General features: G+C 41.1%; 1 protein-coding gene across 3 annotated transcripts in view; it reads left to right on the forward strand.

The window, feature by feature from the left end:
• The window catches only part of dock4b (dedicator of cytokinesis 4b), a 115,730-nt gene that overhangs the window by 68,923 nt on the left and 25,338 nt on the right, over nucleotides 1–21,469 (forward strand). For 2 of the 3 annotated variants that reach the window (XM_087177067.1, XM_087177068.1), the window contains exons 19-39: nucleotides 39–122; nucleotides 1,210–1,310; nucleotides 2,250–2,331; nucleotides 3,317–3,487; nucleotides 6,271–6,463; nucleotides 7,233–7,369; nucleotides 8,925–9,059; nucleotides 9,869–9,967; nucleotides 11,764–11,858; nucleotides 12,520–12,595; nucleotides 13,204–13,304; nucleotides 13,547–13,605; nucleotides 14,792–14,940; nucleotides 15,229–15,314; nucleotides 17,227–17,322; nucleotides 17,420–17,480; nucleotides 18,568–18,661; nucleotides 18,861–19,009; nucleotides 20,413–20,499; nucleotides 20,667–20,771; nucleotides 21,068–21,209. In XM_087177067.1, coding sequence (XP_087033193.1) covers nucleotides 39–122; nucleotides 1,210–1,310; nucleotides 2,250–2,331; nucleotides 3,317–3,487; nucleotides 6,271–6,463; nucleotides 7,233–7,369; nucleotides 8,925–9,059; nucleotides 9,869–9,967; nucleotides 11,764–11,858; nucleotides 12,520–12,595; nucleotides 13,204–13,304; nucleotides 13,547–13,605; nucleotides 14,792–14,940; nucleotides 15,229–15,314; nucleotides 17,227–17,322; nucleotides 17,420–17,480; nucleotides 18,568–18,661; nucleotides 18,861–19,009; nucleotides 20,413–20,499; nucleotides 20,667–20,771; nucleotides 21,068–21,209 — 2,302 coding nt within the window. Of the gene's footprint in view, nucleotides 1–38; nucleotides 123–1,209; nucleotides 1,311–2,249; nucleotides 2,332–3,316; nucleotides 3,488–6,270; nucleotides 6,464–7,232; nucleotides 7,370–8,924; nucleotides 9,060–9,868; nucleotides 9,968–11,763; nucleotides 11,859–12,519; nucleotides 12,596–13,203; nucleotides 13,305–13,546; nucleotides 13,606–14,791; nucleotides 14,941–15,228; nucleotides 15,315–16,770; nucleotides 16,798–17,226; nucleotides 17,323–17,419; nucleotides 17,481–18,567; nucleotides 18,662–18,860; nucleotides 19,010–20,412; nucleotides 20,500–20,666; nucleotides 20,772–21,067; nucleotides 21,210–21,469 lie in introns of all 3 variants that reach the window. The other variant, XM_023417978.2, reaches the window with a different exon arrangement.

Below are 21,469 nucleotides of genomic sequence, written 5' to 3' on the forward strand. Positions count from 1 at the left end.
TTTGTACAAAATCCCTTTTGTCCTTCTGCCTTCACCAGTTTCTGCAGGACACCCTGGACACTCTTTTTGGTATTCTGGATGAAAGCTCTCAGAGATATGGGCTGAAGGTGTTCGATTCACTGGTGAGTACGTGGTCCTAATGGTCTGCTCATATCCATGCATCGTTGTGTATTTTCTGTTTCCTATTTTTGTCGTGTGTCAAGCGCAATCTCAAATTGTTTGAGTCAAATGCGGAAAAAACAGAAACACAAACTAACCGTTGGTGAAAGATCTGGTGATGTAACGCTTCAGAGCTCGCTGAACCAATCTCACCCCGGTCATGCTGCACTGCGCTGATAGAGCGAGGCCGGGAATCGATCTCTCTCCCCCTCTCTCTCTTTCTGTCTGCCTCTGTGTGTGTCTCTCTCCTGCTCGCCCCATCAGTCTCACACTGAAACATGAACACACTTTCTCCGCTCGGCGTGGCGTTATCAATGGTGAAAAGGTAGAGCGAGCCAGTGCACTCATCAAGTTTCCTTTTTGTGGTTTTGAGATCAATCCAACAAGTCTGACAAGTGGACTTATCTTCTGTGGTTCGGATAAATTCAGTGCAACAAACCTACACACGAGGGAAACATGGAGTCATATGTGCAACCACTTTTTACCTTGGTTATTATCGTTATATTCTTATAAATCTGTATTTTCAAATATCAAAATTTTTCAATACTTTTCCTCTTATCTTTTATATTTGATATATTTTATCTCTTTTTTCTGTTGGCCATGAAATCAAAGTAAACAGATTGGTTGTGTTGCACAATGATGTGTGTCTTTAGAGTGCAATTTGACAACATTTTACTTCCTCGCCATAGATTTCCTGTTAGAGATTTATTTCAAGGTGAAGATTCATATAATAATAACTATCTGAAAAATATCGCTATTTTTTTTATTTTATTTTATTCTCCATTAAATCTCATCTGAATCTTACACTAGCTCAGGTTAGTTGAACCTGTGTAGCTCAACATTGTTCAAACACACAGAACTTTATTTGAATTGGTAGTGGAGATCCTGAAGTTGTCAAAGAATCAAATACGTTCAGGAAATGTATCCATCTGTTGAAATGGTGTTGTCATAAGATTCTTAAGGGGAAAAACTGTATTTAATGGGGTTAAAAAGGGTCACACAGACAGTAGTGTTCTCTATTTGTTATAATATGTCTTTGTTTATGTCTAGGTCCATATAATCAACCTTCTCCAGGACAGCAAATTCCAGCACTTCAAACCAGTCATGGACACCTACATCGAGAGCCACTTTGCCGGAGCTTTGTCCTACAGGTGTGTGACGATGATATTTCAGCCTTCACTTCTGCAAATGTGGCTGTTCAAGGCTCAGGCAGCGCCTTGAGCGCACAACGTTGCAGCCTAAATTGTATTGTAATGAAGTGTCAGATCAGAGGCAGTCATAGAGGCCAGCCTGCGTCAGTGCTGAGAGGCAGATCTGCTCAGCTCTGGGCTTTGATTTTAGTCACAATGTAAGTGTGAATGAAATGGTTATGGCGCCACCTGGCGGATGAAAAGTGAACTATAAAATTGTGCTGTTTTTTTTTTTTTTTTTTTTTAAACTCCTCCTTTCTCCTCTCGTCTAGCACACGCATACACACACATACACACAAATTCACCACCTGCTGTTCTCACCGGCTGTCTTCTTCACACTCTCTGTACCTGCAAAGATACCGTGCTGGTGCTGTCTCTTTTTTCTTCTCCTACTGTACTTGTGCACACTGAGGATGCTGCTGCCACATCCATCTGCTTTCAACTCTCTTACCTGTGATATTGTTTCATTAAAAGTGTCACACCTTAATTGTAACTATCTCAAGTTCTTATCAGGGAACAAAGACGTCATCTTGTCCTGATTAGAATGAGAAGACATTGGCTCTGTCACCAGCTCACTGCTGAATGAAAAGGATGCCCCTCGACTAGATTTAAAGAGTTTCCTTTTAAAAATGCAATAAGGGATTTTTATTGGATTTGCTAGTCATCCTATGATCATTACTCCCAATTATAACATTTAAATCATCTATACTTGAAATATTGGCAAATGAGTGGCAGAGTTTTCTCAGAAATGGATCGAGACAGTGTTTGATGGAAAGTATTTCATTTTAAAATGCTGCATTGCCTCATCTATATTTGCCAAATCCAGTGGGAGCGACTATGTGTGATGTTGTTAGAGCCAAATGGTGATAGTGTGTGTGTGTATATGTGCGTCTCCTCTAGGGACCTGATCAAAGTGCTGAAGTGGTACGTGGACCGCATTGTTGACGCAGAGCATCAGGATCACATACAGCAGGTGCTCAAGGTGAGGCACTGGGTATCACACGTGTGCACACACAAAGGATACGCACACAAAGGCAGACGGAGCGATATTTTCATACCACACACTCCCACATGCGGCTGTCTGTATAGACACACAATCACGTGATGTACACACACGCACACCACTACACCATCAAAACAGATGCATCCAGAAATACAAACAAACAAACGTGCTGCCTCTCTCAGCCGTCCCTGCTAATCAGCAGCGAGTGTGTCACGCCACCATTCATTACTCCCCTCCTCTGTCTATTATGCTGCATGCAATTTTAATCAGCAGAAATGCAGTGCCTCTGGTGTTGGGAATCCATATCACATTATTCAAATGACTCATGCAGATGCGCCATCAGAGAAACACATGAGGCTTCTGTATTGCAGTTTCCCATTTATCATTAACGGAACAGATTCTGCAGCAGAAGTAAATGTTCCTATGTCACGTAGTAAATAATAAATAACTGATGCACAGCAAGTGTTGTGTAGAATGTCTTTTATTAGACTTTTTTGAACACCTTCTTTGACAAGTTCAGTTTTGAACCAACATGTGAATCTTTATATAATTTAGTTAAATGATCTTGATCATTGTTTTGTTAAAAAGTGGTTATTTTACCTTTTTTAATAAAAAAAAAAAAAAAACTAGGGCTACAAATACTTATACTATGTATAGTAAATAAAATGTAAGAAAATCATATAAAATGGCCATTACAAGCTCCAATAGCCCAAAATGACATCTTCAGATTATTTATTTTGTCTGACCGCCAAAACAAATGATGACTTGATTATCAAAGTTGTTGGCCAAATGTGTGCACCGCTTTTAGCTCTCTGTTAAATTGAGTCATAAAAATTTGGATTGAATACATCAGAGCAAAGTTTAATATCACATAGTTCTTTGACTGTTTTCCCTTGAAGGGAAGTCTGACTTGGCTTTTTAATTTCCCAACAACTGATAAATGATTGTTCCTTCTGTCCTCCAGGCCAGCGAGTACATCTTCAAGTACATTATCCAATCTCGCCGGCTCTTCTCATTGGCCACAGGAGGCCAGAACGAGGAGGAGTTCAGAGTCTGCATCCACGAGCTCTTCATGTCCATCCGCTTCTTCCTCTCGCAGGAAAACAAAGGCACCAGTCCCGTCGCACAAACGCAGGTATGTGTGTCTGTATTTGTGTTTGAAAGCACAAACATGTCTCGGTTCCTCTGTGCTTTTATGCATCTCTGCGTGTCTGTGTGCCTGTTGGCACATTCGCACCACATTATGTTTTCATTCTGGAGGACTCCTGTTAATGTAGTTGTGATAGGTGAGAAATTGGCTGTAATTGAATTTCATGCTACCAGAGGGTCTGGAGTCGGAATAGGAATTACTGTGGCAGCTTCTCCTTTTTCCGGTGGGAGGTGTGCACAGCAGGGCAGCCGCCTTCACTGATTTCAAACGAGACCTAAACAAACAAGCTGAAGATGCCAAAGATAATCCTAATTACACACCAGGAACAGCTGCTTGTGTGGTTGTTTGTGGTGTCTTATTTTTATTTTTTTAAACCACTTGAGAGAAATTCCTGTATTTTTGTCTCTACATTACCTGTGTGTGTCTCTGAGTCTGTTTGTGTTGTGCTGTATCTCATTATCTTCTCCTTTTCCATCTCTCTGTTTTGCCTATTTGTCCTTCTCTTCTTCCTCATCCCTTTCCTTGTTTGACTCTTCTGTATTTTCATTGGTCTCTTTTTCTTTAATCAATTAGAAACATGCAATCTTAAAAGGTATAGTGTGTGTGTGTGTGTGTGTGTGTGTGTGTGTGTGTGTGTGTGTGTGTGTGTGTGTGTGTGTGTGTATGAAATCACCTAAGCTTGACAGGAATTTCTGTCCTGTATTTCCTTGATGTTCGCCTCCCCCATGTGAACCTTGTTTTGCCCTACAATTAAAGAAAAATAGTTCTCACCAGGTTTATTACCCCTTCAGGTTTTCTTTTCACACCTCATTTGAACAATTATAACAAAGTCCTCAAGAGACTAACAGAAAGAGTTGAGCTATTAAAACCAGCAGTCTTGTTTGAAGCCCTCCAGTCACTTCTCAGTGACTTCGTAATAATTTCACCTCACTTTGAAGCTATGAGAATGAGATTATTAGTGTTACATTAGCTACTTCAATGGTGCCCTCTCCATGCGGTCTGTAAAGCTCCGTGTCATCCCTCCACTGACTTCTGATCTCGACTAATCTGTATTCTCGACACAACAATAGCTGTGGGAGGACGTGGGTCAGGCTAATGCTAATCCCAGTTAATCTGCGACATGTGGCACACACTGGTCAAAACACACAAGTAAATACACATAAACAGCAAAGCCATGTACGCATAATTTGACACACACACATATATATATATATATATATATATATATATATCTCATAATGTCAGGTGTGTTGTAGTTTACATCACAGGATGACCTAATATCTGATGTGTTGAGCAATGAGGATGATGTTCTCCCGTCAATACTAGAGACTGTGTGTTGCCAGACCACTCCCTGAATATTATTTAATTTATAATTTGAATGTCAATAAGAATTTCTGCACAGATTGCATTTTACTTGGGGAACAACCGGTCCCCATGAACAATAAACACAGGAGTTCTCAGACTTCTCTGTTTTTCACTTCCAAATACACCACGTATCAGATCAATTAGAGAGTTTACTTTTTCTTCTCCATTAAATTCTTTTCAATACATTTTTATTTTTGATTGAGGGAGCTTGAAATGGTTATTGATAAGTCACGTAAGTAGAACATATTTAAAGGAGATATTTGTAAATTTTACAATTGCTACATAGCTAACGTTAGCATTAACAGCTGTTTACTTACCAGTCTAGAAGATATGTTGTGAGTTCAGCATCAAACTTCATTCCTTTACTCGCTTGTCTGGAGAGCTGTCTCCAGAGGTGGAAAGCTACACCAATGTAACTCTTGTCTCTATCACGTCTTTTCTTCTACTGAAGTTATTGTGCTAACCAGCTAGCCCCACCCTGTTACGTCACTGTCTGATAGCGACTCACTGCAGCATCCAATCTGGCCTGAAGACGTAGTGCTGCTCAGAGGGCGTATTATAACCTCTATAGCCGGATCTCTTGTCAAGCGACAGTCACCATGAATTCTGTCTAGGGGCCCTGTCTGTCAGTCTAGACCCCACAACAGTTGAGAAACTCTCAGAATTGGCAATTTCCATCAGGAGCCTTTAAAAAGTCGCAGCGCTATAAAACTTCTTGTTACTCCATTTAAACCAACCTTTAGTCAAAAACAGCTTCTATCCTCGAAAAATGAGAGTAGGTAAATAAAAAATGAGATTTTAGATTTTACTAAAATTCATTTTTCAGTGGTGTAGCGAGAATCTGACAGAACTTGACAGGAAGAAAGAGCATCAGACAGAGAGCTACAAACAGCGACAGACAGCAGTCCCACTGGAGCAGTCCTTTAGTTTAATCCATAAAATCCATGACTTTCCATGGGTTCCAACCAAATCCAGTCCGGGGCCAGCGATTCATAGCATAATAGTAAAAATTTACTTTTGTTTTCCCAACATCTGTGCTCATATATTTAAATATACATATAATACATATATTTGACAATATGAAGGTACAGAACACCATTTGTTATTACTGAGCTTTGCCCAGGACCTCCACATCACCATGAGAACGAGGTTCCTTTATAGTGTATAGTGTAGTAAAATATGATGCTGATTTAGTGGAGAATGTATTGAAATTACTGGATTTATATGGTGCTTGACCATATAAATCCTTCATTCATACTGTGGAATGCCCTGTTTAGCATAATTTGCGAGTATCAACAAAGTAGTTCCAGTCTTAGAGGGGAAAAAAAAAGACAATGATAGATTCACTGCGTCTGTTTGATTTAGCGTCCACCTGTTTTAACTTGTGAACCCTCTCTGCCTAGGCGATGTTCCTGCGGACATTTCCAGCAGTTTATGGTGAGCTTTTGAAGATCTTCACTGTGCGGGAGGTGGCTGGCTTCGTCAGGGAGACGCTGGGCAGCCTGCCCACCACTGTCCACGCTGACTGCCCCCTGGAGGCTGTCAAACTCCAGTGCATTGCCAAAACTGTGGAAAGCCAGCTTTACATTAACCCAGGTAAAGACGTGCTGACACGTACAGATGCACAGTTTATGTACACTTTCATATGCACACATAACTGAGGCTTGTGAACACACTGAAAGCCCAACACAGAAAAACGTTTGTGAACAAATATCATCAATATAAAAAGGCTTGCGTAGAGATTATGAACACAGAGGAAAAATAAACAGCACAGAGGGAAACAAACAGATTTGAACAACTAGATTCATCCACAAAATACAGACAATGATCAGTGAGACTTTGTATGTTTGTCTTGTAGCTTGTACACACAGGCTGTTTATCCACATTATACTGTACGGATGTGCACTCCTGCATTACACTCATTGGAGAACACACCTTGGCTAATTGTTACCCTACAGTGCACATAACTCCATGTCATTAAATTGTGCTTAATAAAGACTGTGCACTGAGACAAATTACTGTGTCTGTTTTATTTCCAGCCTTCTCCCAAAGGCTACATGTAACAAGATAAACATCCCTCATGCAAATCACATTCATTTCACACAAAGAATTACGTTTAGTTACATTTAATTACATTTAAGAAACACAGGGTGCTCATGAAAGCAAAACAACACATGGCATTACAAAAAACGAATGCAAATTTTCAAAATTTTATTCATTTTCATTTTACCTTTTGGTGTTTTTCTATACACCAGTATGTCTTTGATGCCTGACAGCCCACTGTGCGTGTGCGTGTGCATGTGCGTGTGCGTGTGCGTGTGCGTGTGTGTGTGTGTGTGTGTGTGTGTGTGTGTGTGTGTTGTAGAATCACGGTGCATCCTGTTGCCAGTGGTGCTCCGTGTCCTCCAGGCCCACATGCAGGAGCAGAAGGACCTGGTCATGTGCGCCCGCATCCTCACCAGCATGCTGTCCCTCATCAAGAAGGAGGAGACTGGCACAGCAGTGAGTATTACAGCAACAAGCGGCTGCCGCTATACCAGCCTGCCTCGGCCTCGAAAGAGTAGTTTGACATTTTGGGAAATTCACATATTCACCTTCTTGCCAAGAGTTGGATGAGAGGATAAAGAATAATCTACTGCTAGGAGCCAGTTAGCTTAGCTTTGCACAAAGATGAGAAACAGTGTCAATAATAACAAAATCCCTGTTCCAACACCTCCTAAAGCTCAGTAAGCTCAAGTAACTTGTATATCCTGAGCGTCCAGAAATGACTTCTCATTTGACTCTTGGAAAGAAAAGGATTTGTTTTTACCAAAAAGTTGATCTGTGCCTTTAAGCTCTAGGAGTAGAACTCAGCTTCAACAAATTGATCTCCCACTTCATTCTTAATGACATGACCATGTGACAGTATGTGAATTCTTGGTTTCACTAGAGATTTGCCGTCATAATGACTAGAAAAAAACTTTAAAGCGAGTCAAAGCTTGAAGAATTAGTCTTAGAGCAATTTCCTCGCCAATACTTTGCAACAGCAGATTGTTTTGTTGTGTGTATATGGTCAATTAGTCTTGGTAACAGGGACATTGGCAGCCGTGCAGTCCAGTAATGAGAACCATCAATTTAGTAATGGGCATTGTCGGAGTGGCAGTCACTTCGAACTACTGTGCGTGTATGTGTTTGTCTGATTTTTGTGTGTGTGTGTGTGTGTGTGTGTGTGTGTAGCAGCTCAGGTTGCCTGGTTTGCACTATTCTCTGCCAGAGGGGCAGCTAGTGGTACAGGCATCCAGCAGGACACAAACACGCAGACAATACACACACACACACACACACACACACACACACACACACACACACACACACACACACACACACACACAGAGTGGCACCACATCTAAAGGGAAGTGACAGCAGTGGCAGCCAATGTGCCAGTCTGAAGCTCCTTCTCATTATCGCTCTGTCCAAGACCTGCCTGTCTTGTCAGGGGTAGAGACTAGAGGGAGATGCGCACATACAATCACACTTACACACACACAAACTCTCTCTCTCACACACACACACACACACCAGTTTATCCTCCACTCTATTTGAGATGCTTTTAATCTTTAACTGTCTCTTACCCTTTGTATTCTACTTCCTTTTATTCTTTTCCATTCTCCCCTTTTAATGTGAATATTATAGTTCGAAAATCTTGCACTTAGCCTTGAAACTTCTTATAAGTGTCCACACTCACTACTTCAACACTCATTAAAACTGCATTGAAGGTAAGATTATAGGGTGACAGGAGCAGAGTTTGGCTCAGAGGCAGAATGACGTCAGCCGTCGATCATGGTTCAAGGTTGTGCTGCCAGAAAAATGCAAGTGGAATGCTAATTAGTCGAGATAGCTTTCAGGAAGCATTCGTGTAACTTTAGGAAAGAAATGAAGGAATGTGTCGTGTGAATGTCAAGGATCGCCCTGACATGTGAGTGTCACATTTTGGCAAAATCTCTCTTTTCCTCTGTATATGTGAATACGCTGTGAAGGTGAAGTGTGTGTGTGTGTGTGCGTTTTCTCCGTCCTGTAGGAGCCTGTAGTGTCGGAGGAGGTGGAGCTAATTGTGGAGAGCCTGCTGGGAGTTCTACTGAGGACCATCTTGGAAATTAGCAACCGGCCCCAGTCTGCTGGCACTGCCATGAGACTACAGTTCCAGGATGTCACTGTATGTGTGTGCTTACTACTGTAAATTTTTTGGGACTTAACAAAATGTGCAAGAGTAATTATAGATTTTTAAATTGGGTTGCTGCTGTGGCGACTATAATTCCACAAACATTATTAACATTAATTGCAATAATTAAGATTTACCAAACAACACAGCATGAAAGGGGAATGGTGAAGTGGATAATGATGACAACATCATCATCATTGTGGGATGATGGAGACTGGAGGAAGGGTGGAGGGTCGCTTGTAATCGAGTTCTACATCTCTTACTGGTTGCCAGTAGAGGCTAATAAAGGGCATTCTCTTAATTTGATAAAACAAGTTCTTTTCCATTTCCTGTAGTAACTGATACACAGGACCATCCTATGCATAAGCATCACATGTGTCTTTTCCAAACTTTTTCTAATTTCTAATCCACGTGAAAGGAAAGGAAAAGAGGCTTGATAATTATTCTGATCCCCCTGCAGTGAATACCATACTATATATCATAACCTAATTACAGTTTTATTACAAATAGACTGCTCTCTGCTTAAATGTTTTGAACCATAATAATACATGGACCCATACATAACTTAACATGATTACAAATTCCATTTGCATCTTAGTAGCAGTATTTCTAGGTTTAGGACAACTGTTTTAATCGTGTAGATTATGGCTTTTTTTTTTTTCATAGCATTAATGATAATGACCTTACAAACTTTCCCTTTTCGTGTGTGTGTGCGTGCGTGCGTGCGTGCGTGCGTGCGTGCGTGCGTGCGTGCGTGGGTGCGTGGATGCGTGGATGCGTGTGTGTGTGTGTTGTTCTACCAGGGAGAGTTTGTGGCGTGTTTGTTGGCACTCCTGCGACAGATGAACGACAGACACTACCAGCAGCTGCTGCAGGCCTTCAGCAGCAAAGACGACCTGAGGGTAAGATCGCCGCATCCAACTCTCTCTCTCTCTCTCTCCCTCGAAATCTATCTGTGGCAACACTCTCACACTCTCCCCATGTGTCTGTGTGTGAATCTGACCTAAAAGAAAGACTACGGATAGATGGAGAATGCCAATAATGTGGCCTCTATGTCACGTCTGATCACAGACACAGCGGTATGTTAAAAGCTAATTGTGATAATTAATTTTATCCCAGTGGGATCTGATAACACTGGATATGTTGAAGCTGACATCCTTTGCTAGGTGGATAAAGCAGAGTGGTACTAATTTGTCGGAGTTCATTTAAGCATCTGTTGGCCAATTGCAATGCAAGATCAGAGGTAAGCTTACACTGACACCATTTTTCAGATACTTCTCTTTCTGCCAACATTACTATACATGTCATTACTTGGTCTGAGCCAGGTCTTCAGTGTTTACAGTCTGTGCCCATACATATATAAGTATATGTTTTTCCATATTAGTAATGAGTGAAGGAAGAATTTCCATATCTATGTTTTTTTGTATTTTATTGTCTTGTTTATTTGTGTGTGCAACATCTCTATTTTTATTGTTTCTCTTCCTACTTCACTCTTTGAGTTTGCTCTCTCTCTCTGCTTCTCTGTCTCTCTTTCTCATCCACTTTCAGTTTTCAAAAACTCTCCACCTTCAATGTGACTCGCTTAAAGCACTAGACACACGCGTGCACATATGTTTGTATGTTGTATGCGTAGACTTATGTGTCTGCATGCTAACCAGTGCACATTCACAAATGTGCACAGGGTACATGAAGAAGAGCAGAGAGACAGGAACACAGAAGAAGAGACAGAGAAAGTAAATGAGGTCACAAGTCCCTCCAGTGAGAAATATCAATTGGCTGAATGTCAGAAACAATAGAAAGGTAATGTGCTCCTGTTAGCTTGAGAGCACTTATTCAAGAAGGACAATTTTCATTGTTTAATTTTAGTAATTTTAACACAACTGTCCAAAGTAAGTGTCTGGACTGATTGACACTGGGCTTGTAAAGTGCTCATAGAAACAGAGTTTCTCCTTGTAATGTTCTGTTTAGCTCTTTACAGTCTCATTCTATCATAATTTGACTCTTAAATGTGAATATGAGAACATTGTGGTTTAGTCACATGACACAGTGTAGTTATGAAGTTCACTGCAACACATTACGTCTGACAATGAGCTAAGTATTTGTATATTCAGTAAGTGTAATTTTAATGATCGACTGTACTAGAAAAAATAGAATAAAAATGATACATTTGATCTCCTTTGTGTGGTTAAATTAAATGTGTGGTTAAATTGAAACTGATCTAGACTGAGAGACAATGGATTTCATTGTTTCAGTACCACTGAGACACTGATATCATGCAGTTTGTTCATACTAGAGAGATGACTGAGCTAAATGTCACTGAAGCTGAGTGTCTGAATAATACATGTAAAATTTATGCAGATGTCCTCTCAAATATTCCCACAGTGGAAATGTAGTGTCCAGAGAATGTACTTGAGTTGTTGCAGGATATTGCACAATAGTATTCTTCTCATGAGTTACAGGTATGCAACACAAAACCTTTCAATGAACAAGTGTCCAGAGTCTAAAAACTTCTGCCCTATTGAGTTTTTTTCATGAAAGGAATAGTGAACAAGGGAGTGACACGCACAGAGCTTGATATTGAATATTTCAGAACCATGGAGAGAGACAGCAGTAAAGACTGTGATTTAAAGTACTGCACAAACTTGACATTTTTGCTTTTGAGTTTCCAGTGACACCATGTCGACTGTGTTTGTTCCAGGACTTCCTGCTACAGATCTTCACAGTGTTCAGGATCCTAATCCGACCAGAGATGTTTTCTAAAGACTGGACTGTCATGCGATTGGTCACCAACAAGTAAGATCAAACACATGAAGGAGCACACACAGACACAGATGAGAGAAGGAAGAAAGTAAACAAAAGTTACAACAGGTAGAAGTGGAAATACAGTCAGGGCAATGATAAACAATGTTTTCAGTTAGAATACACAAGGGCTGTTACATGGTATGATTTTTAGACCACAAAGCCATGAGAACACAGATAAGTAAAAGGGATTTTTGATGTGGTGCTGTCATTAAAAATGAGAGTGAATCCAAGGCTAATGTACTGTGCCACTCTGGAGGACACCATCGAATGCGGTGCATAGATAGTGTGATACATAAAGGTCAATGAAAACGCTTGTATCCACACAGTCGTACAGACCTTGGTATTTTGAGTGGAAAGCACCAGTCTGTGGATGATATCACAGATTTAAGTCTTTATAGTCAAATTCAGAAAACTGGAGCTTAATAACTTCAACTCATAACGAAGGAGCTCCTTTTTGTGTTTTTGGTTTTCCCTTGGGGTTTGTATGTGTTTCAGTAATACGGCACTTCAACGCTAATTCACCTCCGCACCATTACTCTTCAAGAGGGCTGTTTGAATAATACGTGAATTGTTCACGGTGATTCATTTTCCTCCAAGGTGACATAATAACCCTCTCCACCTCCTGCACGCTTTCTTTCTCTTGCTCTTTTAGTGTCATCATCACGACTGTCCTCTACCTTTCTGACGCTCTGAGGAAAAACTTCCTCAATGACAAGTTTGAGTACAAGGTAGGAGAAATTTAGCAGTCTGCAGATGTGTCTGTCTGTGTGGAGAACTAAACAATGCCACAGTGCTTCAAAACTCCCCGAGTATCAAACGACCTCACTTCTAAAAAACACTCACACACATACTGACACACAGGCAGATACTTATTAGAAATTATTTTTGTACGTCACACTTCACAGATACGCAGACATAAAACAGAGATAACACCATTAGTCAAAAGCTTCGGGCAGACAAGAAAATAAGCTGAATGCCAAAGAACAAAAAACAGACAGAGGCAGAAGAAAGAAGAAACATCAACAAAAAAAGAGGTTAATTAATTAATTTTAGTCTGTTCTTCCCTCTGTGATGCTATAGATACACATCTCCTATTCATAGTTTCAATACATACACACACACACACACACACACACACACACACACACACACACACACAGTTAAAGAATGCAAAACAAATAATTTACTGTAACAGTTGTTGTTTAGTATATACCACAACACACTGAAATGCTGGATACAAGTGGGGAATTATCCTGTTTTTTTTTCTTTTGCTTGAATTCATGAAAACTTAAGTTAGTTACGATTGACAAGAAGCTATTTTTGCTTCCATTTTCAGGTGTGGGACTCGTATTTCTATCTGTCAGTAATATTCATCAACCAACCCTGTCTTCAACTGGAGTCCTTCTCTCCCTCCAAGAGGAAGAAGATACTGGAAAAGTAAGTGCACACACACACACACATACACACACACATACACACACACATACACACACGTGTTAGGGCAACAAGCATCCTATCCTGCTCCTACTCTCTGTCAAACCTAAAAACAGCCACACGCTTGCACGCGCACACAGTGTACTGTAGGTCACACACAGTATAATGACTACTTAACGTGCTGTTCAGTTCATCTTCACTACAGCCAGCGCGCATATTTCTAACCATGATATTTGATCATGCAGGTATGGAGACATGAGGGTGATGATGGGCTGTGAGATCTTCAGCATGTGGCAGAATTTAGGTAAGATGATAAACGTGAGGCGGCACGGTGGTGCAGTGGTTAGTGCTGTCGCCTCACAGCAAGAAGGTTCTGGGTTCGAGTCCCGGCTCGGACGCGGGGTCTTTCTGTGTGGAGTTTGCATGTTCTCCCTGTGCTTGTGTGGGTTCTCTCCGGGTACTCCGGCTTCCTCCCACAGTCCAAAGACATGCAAATGGGGACTAGGCTAATTGGTTACTCCAAAATTGACCATAGGTATGAATGTGAGAGTGAATGGTTGTTTGTCTCTGTGTGCCCTGCGATGGACTGGCGACCTGTCCAGGGTGTACCCTGCCTCTCGCCCGAAAGGATGCTGGGATAGGCTCCAGCCCCCCCCGCGACCCTACTAGAGGATAAGCGGTAGAAAATGGATGGATGATAAACGTGGTTCACATGGACTGTCTTGCTCCGATATCACTACTTCTGTAGTGATATCGGACTTATTCTGAGTGGTGCTGCCAACAAAGTACTGTAAAAGCAACTGTCTTGTCTTCCAGTCCAGCAGCAGGTGTCTCTCACAAGCCTATAACAACAAGCTGGAAAATCTTTCTTTATTTACGCCTTTAGCGATATAAAATTGTTCCTGAAATCTGTGTGACACACAAACATCAGAGAACGTAAAGGCAAATAAACTCTCTGTTTCTTTGAACTTCAGCTGATGGGAACTAAAAAAAAACTCTCACCCTTTCTTCTTTTTTTTAATGCCAAAAATGATGTCACCATGGCAACCAGCTCCATGCCTCACTCTGCTTTGTTTGGATGCTTTTGTTCTGTTCTGCATTTGTGATGGATTTATACAATTTTCATAATAATTTCCGGTGTATTCAAGTGGGTTTTTGCACAATTCGAAGTGCATTTTGAAGTCACTTCATTTTTCTTTTTGCTTTATTTGATGTCAGTATGAACGGCAAAGTCTTTCCACTCACAGTAATCAATTTAAATATATGCAAGGTGATTATTTAGTTTATGAAAATACTGTGTTTTATAATTTGCTGAGAGTGCAACACACTTAAACCAAATTACCAGAGCAGCTTTTGTTGTGGTTGTAGTTTTTGAAGAAAGGAAGGCTGCTTTCCAGAGCAGGCCAAATTGCCTCTGACATAAACAATACGTTGTGTTCAGGGATAAAGTGAGAGCCTAACCTCTGCACGGACCTCTGTCTCTCTTTCAGGGGAACACAAGTTGAACTTCATCCCAGCAATGATCGGTCCATTCTTGGAGGTGACGCTGGTGCCTCAGCCTGATCTGAGGAATGTCATGATCCCCATCTTCCATGACATGATGGACTGGGAGCAGAGACGCAGTGGCAATTTCAAACAGGTGCACAGCTGTTAGAAGCCCGAAACTGATATTTAATCACGAGATTAAATCAGCTTTCAGTCTTGGGCAGGATTAAATAAAACTAAAAAAACATGTCTAAAGCTATTCCTCCGACAGAATCTTGTGACAAACGACTGACTTTGACGTGACGTGATATGATTTGATCTCACACACTGTTCAATTTTAAGCCCCTACACCATTCGTGCTGCCTTTTCCTCCCAGTCATTTTTATCAGTGTTGCTTGAACTGGCAGCCTCTTTGAGATGTAAATGCTTTTTCTTCTCACAGGTGGAGGCCAAGCTGATTGACAAGCTGGACAGCCTGATGTCTGAGGGCAAAGGAGATGAGACATACAGGGAGCTCTTCAACAGCATGTGAGTGAGAGAAAGGAACAGCAGTAGAGGCAGAAGACATGGAGATGAGGGGTGTATGGGTGCATATTTACTTAAAAGGGGATGGGGCTCACGTGGCAGAATGTCGTGTAATTTGGCCCATGGAGCCACTCAGGAGCTCAAACGGCTTAACAATAAAATCACAACAGAGGCCTAAACTAATTTGCTTGGGCGGAGGCCAGCTCAGGATACCAGGACACTTCTACTGACAGACAAAATAGCTGTTTATGGAGTTTAATGATCCAAATGATACGACCCACGCAAGACCTCATCAGGAAAATGCCTGCGTGGGCTGCATCTCACAGGTCGTTTCCCTCTGGAAATAGCCTTTTTTATCTGCAGGTGGATGTGTCCCAAGTATTCTGCTTTTGAAAATGGGCTTTTAACCCTGAAAAGCAAAGAGCACAGATGACAGCGTTACTGCTCAGAGAAGCCCTCCTTTACCTGAATTAAAAAAGCAAAAAAAAAACTGTTTAATGTATTAAGGTGTTAGATTGATTACAGAATATGTTGCATATGAGGAAAGTGTTTTTTGAAATTGAACAAATCCTTTAAGTAGACCTTTTATTAGTATGAAAGGGTAAGCCCTGGGTAGCTTGTTATTTCCAAGTGTTGTCACAGAATAGATTGATGAAATAATAATCAGAGGTAAGTGTGTCACCTTCATCTTCACTCACACCCCCCCCATGGCCAGTCCACTCTGTCCTCGTGTTTCCAGGTCTGTGCTCCAGCATGCTTAGTGTATGTGCTAACGCCAGCGTGTGTGCGTGTTTGTGTTGGTGTGTGTATGTGTATATCTCTGCTTCTTTTGTGGTTCTGTGCCTGTTCATATTTTTATGTCCCCTGTCACTATGAACTACTATATTTGGACTTGAAAAAACTGAACTCCTACATTTCGACTTAGCGTCTAATAACATTACCCCATGAAATGAAGTCATGTTTCTGATTGATATACGTACTGTGCGTCTCCCCTAGTATCACATATGTGAATCAAAGTACTTTATCAATATGCATCTACTGTAATTGTCCCTTTTGTCTTTCATAGTCATTCATTATCTTTGCACCATCTTTATATGTGAAATATTAAAGAAAATAATGTAACTGCATATAATTAAATCTATGTGTCTATAACTAATCTATATTGTGTAGTGTTAAGTAATCATGCATTAAGATTCACTATTGTTAAATTGCCAATAATTAATTCAGCCTGAATACACATTACAATTTAGTTTTATGTTTATTTTTATGAGTCTAGTTGAGTTCATGAGTTCTTGCTAAGTTAATTTATTGCTTTTTCTTAGTTTTAGTTTAATTTAGTTTCTTAATTTATTTTCCTCCTACTAACTCCACTAACCCCCAAACTAACCTGTGTGAGTGTGGGCTGATATTAATCGTATTAATATTAATTTATTCCGCCTATGCTTCCCGCCTGGAGTAGAATTCCTCTGTTTGGTCCGTACCCTAGGTAAGACGCTCTCCTCTTTGTTCTCTTAGTGTCGTCTGTGTGAGGGGGGAACAGGGGGGGGACGTTAACTTCAGCCAAAAATCAACTGCAGCATTTTGGCTGTGATGTGTTTGTGTTCTTTAAAAGCTCTGTTGAGATAAGCAAACAAAATTTTCAGTGGCAAAACAGTCAATCAGGTATTGTGAATTTTTTAGCCACTTTTGGGTATTTTGTTTTGTTAAATTTCACAGGCAGGCCAGCAAGCATAGGTGACCCTGGTGTGACTGGGATTGATTTCCTCTTTGCTTCGCTTCCTTTTCTTTCTTAGTAATTTCTTCTTTCTTTTTTTCCCCAAATCACCTTTCCTTCCCCATTTGCTCCCTTTCACATCCTGTCTCTTTTGGTCTTCACGTCTCTGTCTTGTTCTGTCTCTCCTCATTTGTCCTCCAGCCTGCTGAAGAAGATTGAGAGAGAGACCTGGAGGGAGAGTGGGATCTCTCTGATCGCTACCGTCACTCGCTTAATGGAGAGATTGCTGGACTATAGGTGAGAGTGCGCACGTACACTTGGAAAACACACGGTGATACATGCCTTCTCCCTATTCATCACGGCACATGTCTTATGCCTTATGTTTCTGTCATAGGGATTGTATGAAACTGGGAGAAGTGGATGGTAAAAAGATTGGATGTACGGTCAGTTTGCTGGTGAGTAGCAGTTACTCCTTGTGTCTGTGGTCTTTTTAGAAGAGTTTTCTAAAACCAGATCTTCGACAGGATTCCTGACTTAACGTATCTTAATGACCAGTTGAAAGTTAATACTAGAATTTTAGGGTCCAGTGTAATGCAGAGCTGTGTCGAAAATGATTAAATCAATGAAATGATGGGGCAAAAGGTTTTGATGAGATGGATTGATACCACAGTCATTTGTGTCAAATATGTAGCTGTACCAATAGACAGTTAGCTTAGCTTAAAGTGTGGAAACAGGTTTATAAAAGGGAAAAAAAAATTCCACATTCATCCTTAAAGCTCACTAATAAAATGTTAAATCACATTTGTTTAATCTGTATAAAGACTGAAGTGTAAAAACCTGGAGTCTCCTCTGGTTTTCTGTCACTGCTCCCAGGGAAGATATTCAAGGTGTAATACAACATTTAGGTGCTGATTGGCTGATTTTTTTTTTTTTAACGCTAAGCTAACCCTCTCCTATAGCTTCATACTTAACAGACAGATATGAGAGTGGTGTTAGTCAATATAACTCGGCAAGACAGTGAATAAGCATAGTTCTAAAAATGTCTCTAGCTTTGATATTAGCATTTTGTTTTCAAGTTAAAGCTAGCTAAAACATAGCAATGGCTTAAGGAGACAAAAATATATTATAGTAACCATTTTTATTGATTAATTTATTGATTAAGAATTTGTTAAAATAGAAATATGATATACTTCATATCTCAAACTATTTTACATTTTGATTAGTTGATTATTTTGTATCACCACTACTGTCAGTCCTTTTGCCTGCAAAGTTTCCCTTATGTAACTGCGCCCATCTGTAAGAGCAGCAGAGAGTGTGTAGGCAGGCGGATCAGAAGTCACTGCTAATCAGCAGCTGAAATATACTGTTGCACCTCCACCATGGAACAACCTGTCACTTTTTGTCCTCATTTGCATCTATAAACCCTGTATAATTTTCATAATCTTCTCCCTTTCTCTCTCTCTCTCTCTCTCTCTCTCTCTGTCTCTCTTGTGATGTCTTTTTGTCCTGAATCATCCTCAAACCGCCCACTGCTCCTGTCAGAACTTCTACAAAACGGAGTTGAACAAAGAGGAGATGTACATCCGTTACATTCACAAACTGTACGACCTGCACTTGAAAGCACAAAACTACACAGGTACGTGTAAAGGAAATGACCTGAACATACAGTACGTGTGAGTGTTACTGTTCTGATCTGCTCCCATGAGTCACAACTTCAAAGATGACTCATGGAGACACTGAATCCTTCCTGGTTTCTTAAAAACGTACCGACTGCTGCATTTAGAGGTACATGATCTCCTCACTGTTTAGTCTGCGTGTGTTTGTGTGTGTCACAGAGGCGTCTTACACCCTGTTGCTGTATGATGAGTTGTTGGAGTGGTCAGACAGGCCGCTCAGAGAGTTCCTCAACTACCCCATGCAGAGCGAGTGGCAAAGGAAGGAGTATCTGCATCTCACTATCGTCCAAAACTTTGACAGGGGGAAGGTGAGCTGCGACACACATCTCTGTACACTGCTGGGGTGCTTTCATGCTGACTGTTGCATGCAGACCCGTTTTCTATGGGGAAAGCCAGTTAAACAAACTCTGTTTTTAGTAATAGCAACACAGAAAAACTGTTCATATGAGCTCTAATAGCAGCTTCTTAACACTGCTTAATGCCAGGGAATGTACCACGCCATTTTGAAGCTACAGTCTCATTGAGATTACTTTGTCAGCCACTCATGCATATTCTAAAATGTTGAAATATAGAGGTATGTCTAATTCATGGAATTGCAAAAGACGCACATCCATATAATTAATGATTCATTTAGAATAAATACATGTTATCCATAAATACTTGGATTTCAGCATAATAAGCGTGAACAAGTCTATTCAACATTAACGCTCAGTTCAGCTAAATGCAGCCGCAGCAGGATAGAAGATGACAGAACTGGAGTTCTCCACTTATTTAGTGGAGACGTGATGGCATTCACATGAAATGAAATCCCCTCTAAAGAGGAGATCAGAGCTGTAAGCTGCATATAGCAATAAAAAATACGTCACTTGCGGTCAGACATTTAATTTCTACCTGTCGTGAACTGTGGCGGCGGCTCGAGGCATCAACACCGCCTCGGTTTAATCAGATGAAACACTGGCGGCTGTAATTAAAGCAGGAACCATATCTTCCCACAATATCCTACACCATTCTTTCCTCAGAAATATTGTGGGAGATGATGACGGCAAGACCGGCGGGCGAAGCGTGACACGCATTGGTGGTGCTGGTTTTAGCAGCTAAAGCACAGTGAGTCTTGGCAGCTTTAAACAGAGCTCAGGTGATTCAGGATGCAGCAGCGTGAGGGGGTTCCCAGGCTTCGTTTTGCTTCTGTTACTGAAGAAATACATTTTTTCTTTCTTCCTCCTGCAACGCATCTCTTCTGATTTTGTCTCTTTATCGTCACTACCTTTGCTATTGTTCTACACTCTCAGGGAAAAGTGGCATTATGGAAACCTTCCAAAATTACAACCCCCCTCCCCCCTACCTGCCCAGAAAAAGCATCAGATCCCCGATGAAATAACATAGTTCTATGGAATCATTACAACAGCTCCCTTGTTACTCGTTGTCCAATTTTCCCTCACATTCATGAGCTATCCCATCTGCCGGTGCTGCCGCACACCGATTACAAGGCAGCAGGGAAGGAAAGCTTTTCATTTCATTAGCAAGATGGCTAGGTGCTGCATGTACCTGCATGAGGGGGGGGCATATTTGACTCCTTATATTGTTGACTCGCCAGTGCCATCCAGTGGAGGCAAAGTGGTTTTAGCAGTGCCAATGCAGGGCAAGGGTCTCTGGTAACACTGTGGACATGAGGGTGAATAAGTGTGTGTTTGTGTGATTTTAATGTTTTCAGTGTTGGGAAAATGGAATCATCCTGTGCAGAGAGCTGGCTGACCAGTATGAGTCTTACTACGACTACAGGAACCTGAGCAAGATGAGGGTGAGTTTTCAACAACAAACAAACTTCAGAGACACTTCCTGAAGATGGAGTGTTTTTGTTGTGGAGTCTCGCTTTAACCACGTGATTATATTCATGTTAATCTGCAGTTTTGAGCTGTTTTGTTACATAATGTTTTGATGTAATCCTACTATTGTCTTCCTTGCTAGATGATGGAGGCCTCTCTCTATGACAAGATCATGGACCAGCAAAGGCTAGAACCCGAATTCTTCAGAGTTGGTTTCTATGGAAAAAAGTTCCCTTTCTTCTTACGGGTAAAGTAATCTCCATATTCCCTCTTTGACATGAATAGCAAGTGGGACAGAGTAATATGTTCACCCTCTCCATTGAAGAAATAGACCTGCAGGAAGAATTAACTTTTCTTATATAAGACTCCTCCAGTGTGAGGTGACATTCAGCAACTCTTATTCACTGCCATTTAATGATGTAACAGGCTCTGTCCTTCGTAGAGTTTGCAGATGAGGTTGCAGTTGCAGTGTGCAACCACTAGATGTCAAGCTAACTCTGCGCTGTCCTCTGCCACCCCCCTACCCCCCCACCCCCTCTGCAGAATAAGGAGTTTGTGTGCCGCGGCCATGACTACGAGAGGCTGGAAGCTTTCCAGCAGCGGATGCTCAACGAGTTCCCCCACGCCATCGCCATGCAGCACGTCAACCAGCCGGACCAGACCATATACCAGGCAGATGCACAATGTATCCTATAGAAAGAGGCAAATGCAAAATTCATTCCCACAAGTGTGGAGAAATGCATCCACGATGAGCTTTTACAAGTCAAATGAGTGGAAATGCATACAAATTGATAACAACACAGTAAACATACATATTAAACACGCAGCATGCTTTGTGTTTACATATACAGACTTGCCTGTAATGAGGCACGCACAGTGCCTCGCTTTTCCTCTCACAATCTCTTGTCATTATCGAAGCCCCATTTACAGGAATGCACACAAACA

This window comes from Seriola lalandi, unplaced genomic scaffold (genome assembly GCF_002814215.2).
Source record: "Seriola lalandi dorsalis isolate HSWRI2012SDOR001 ecotype SW California unplaced genomic scaffold, Sedor1 jcf7180002054579, whole genome shotgun sequence".
NCBI classification, from domain to species: domain Eukaryota; kingdom Metazoa; phylum Chordata; class Actinopteri; order Carangiformes; family Carangidae; genus Seriola; species Seriola lalandi.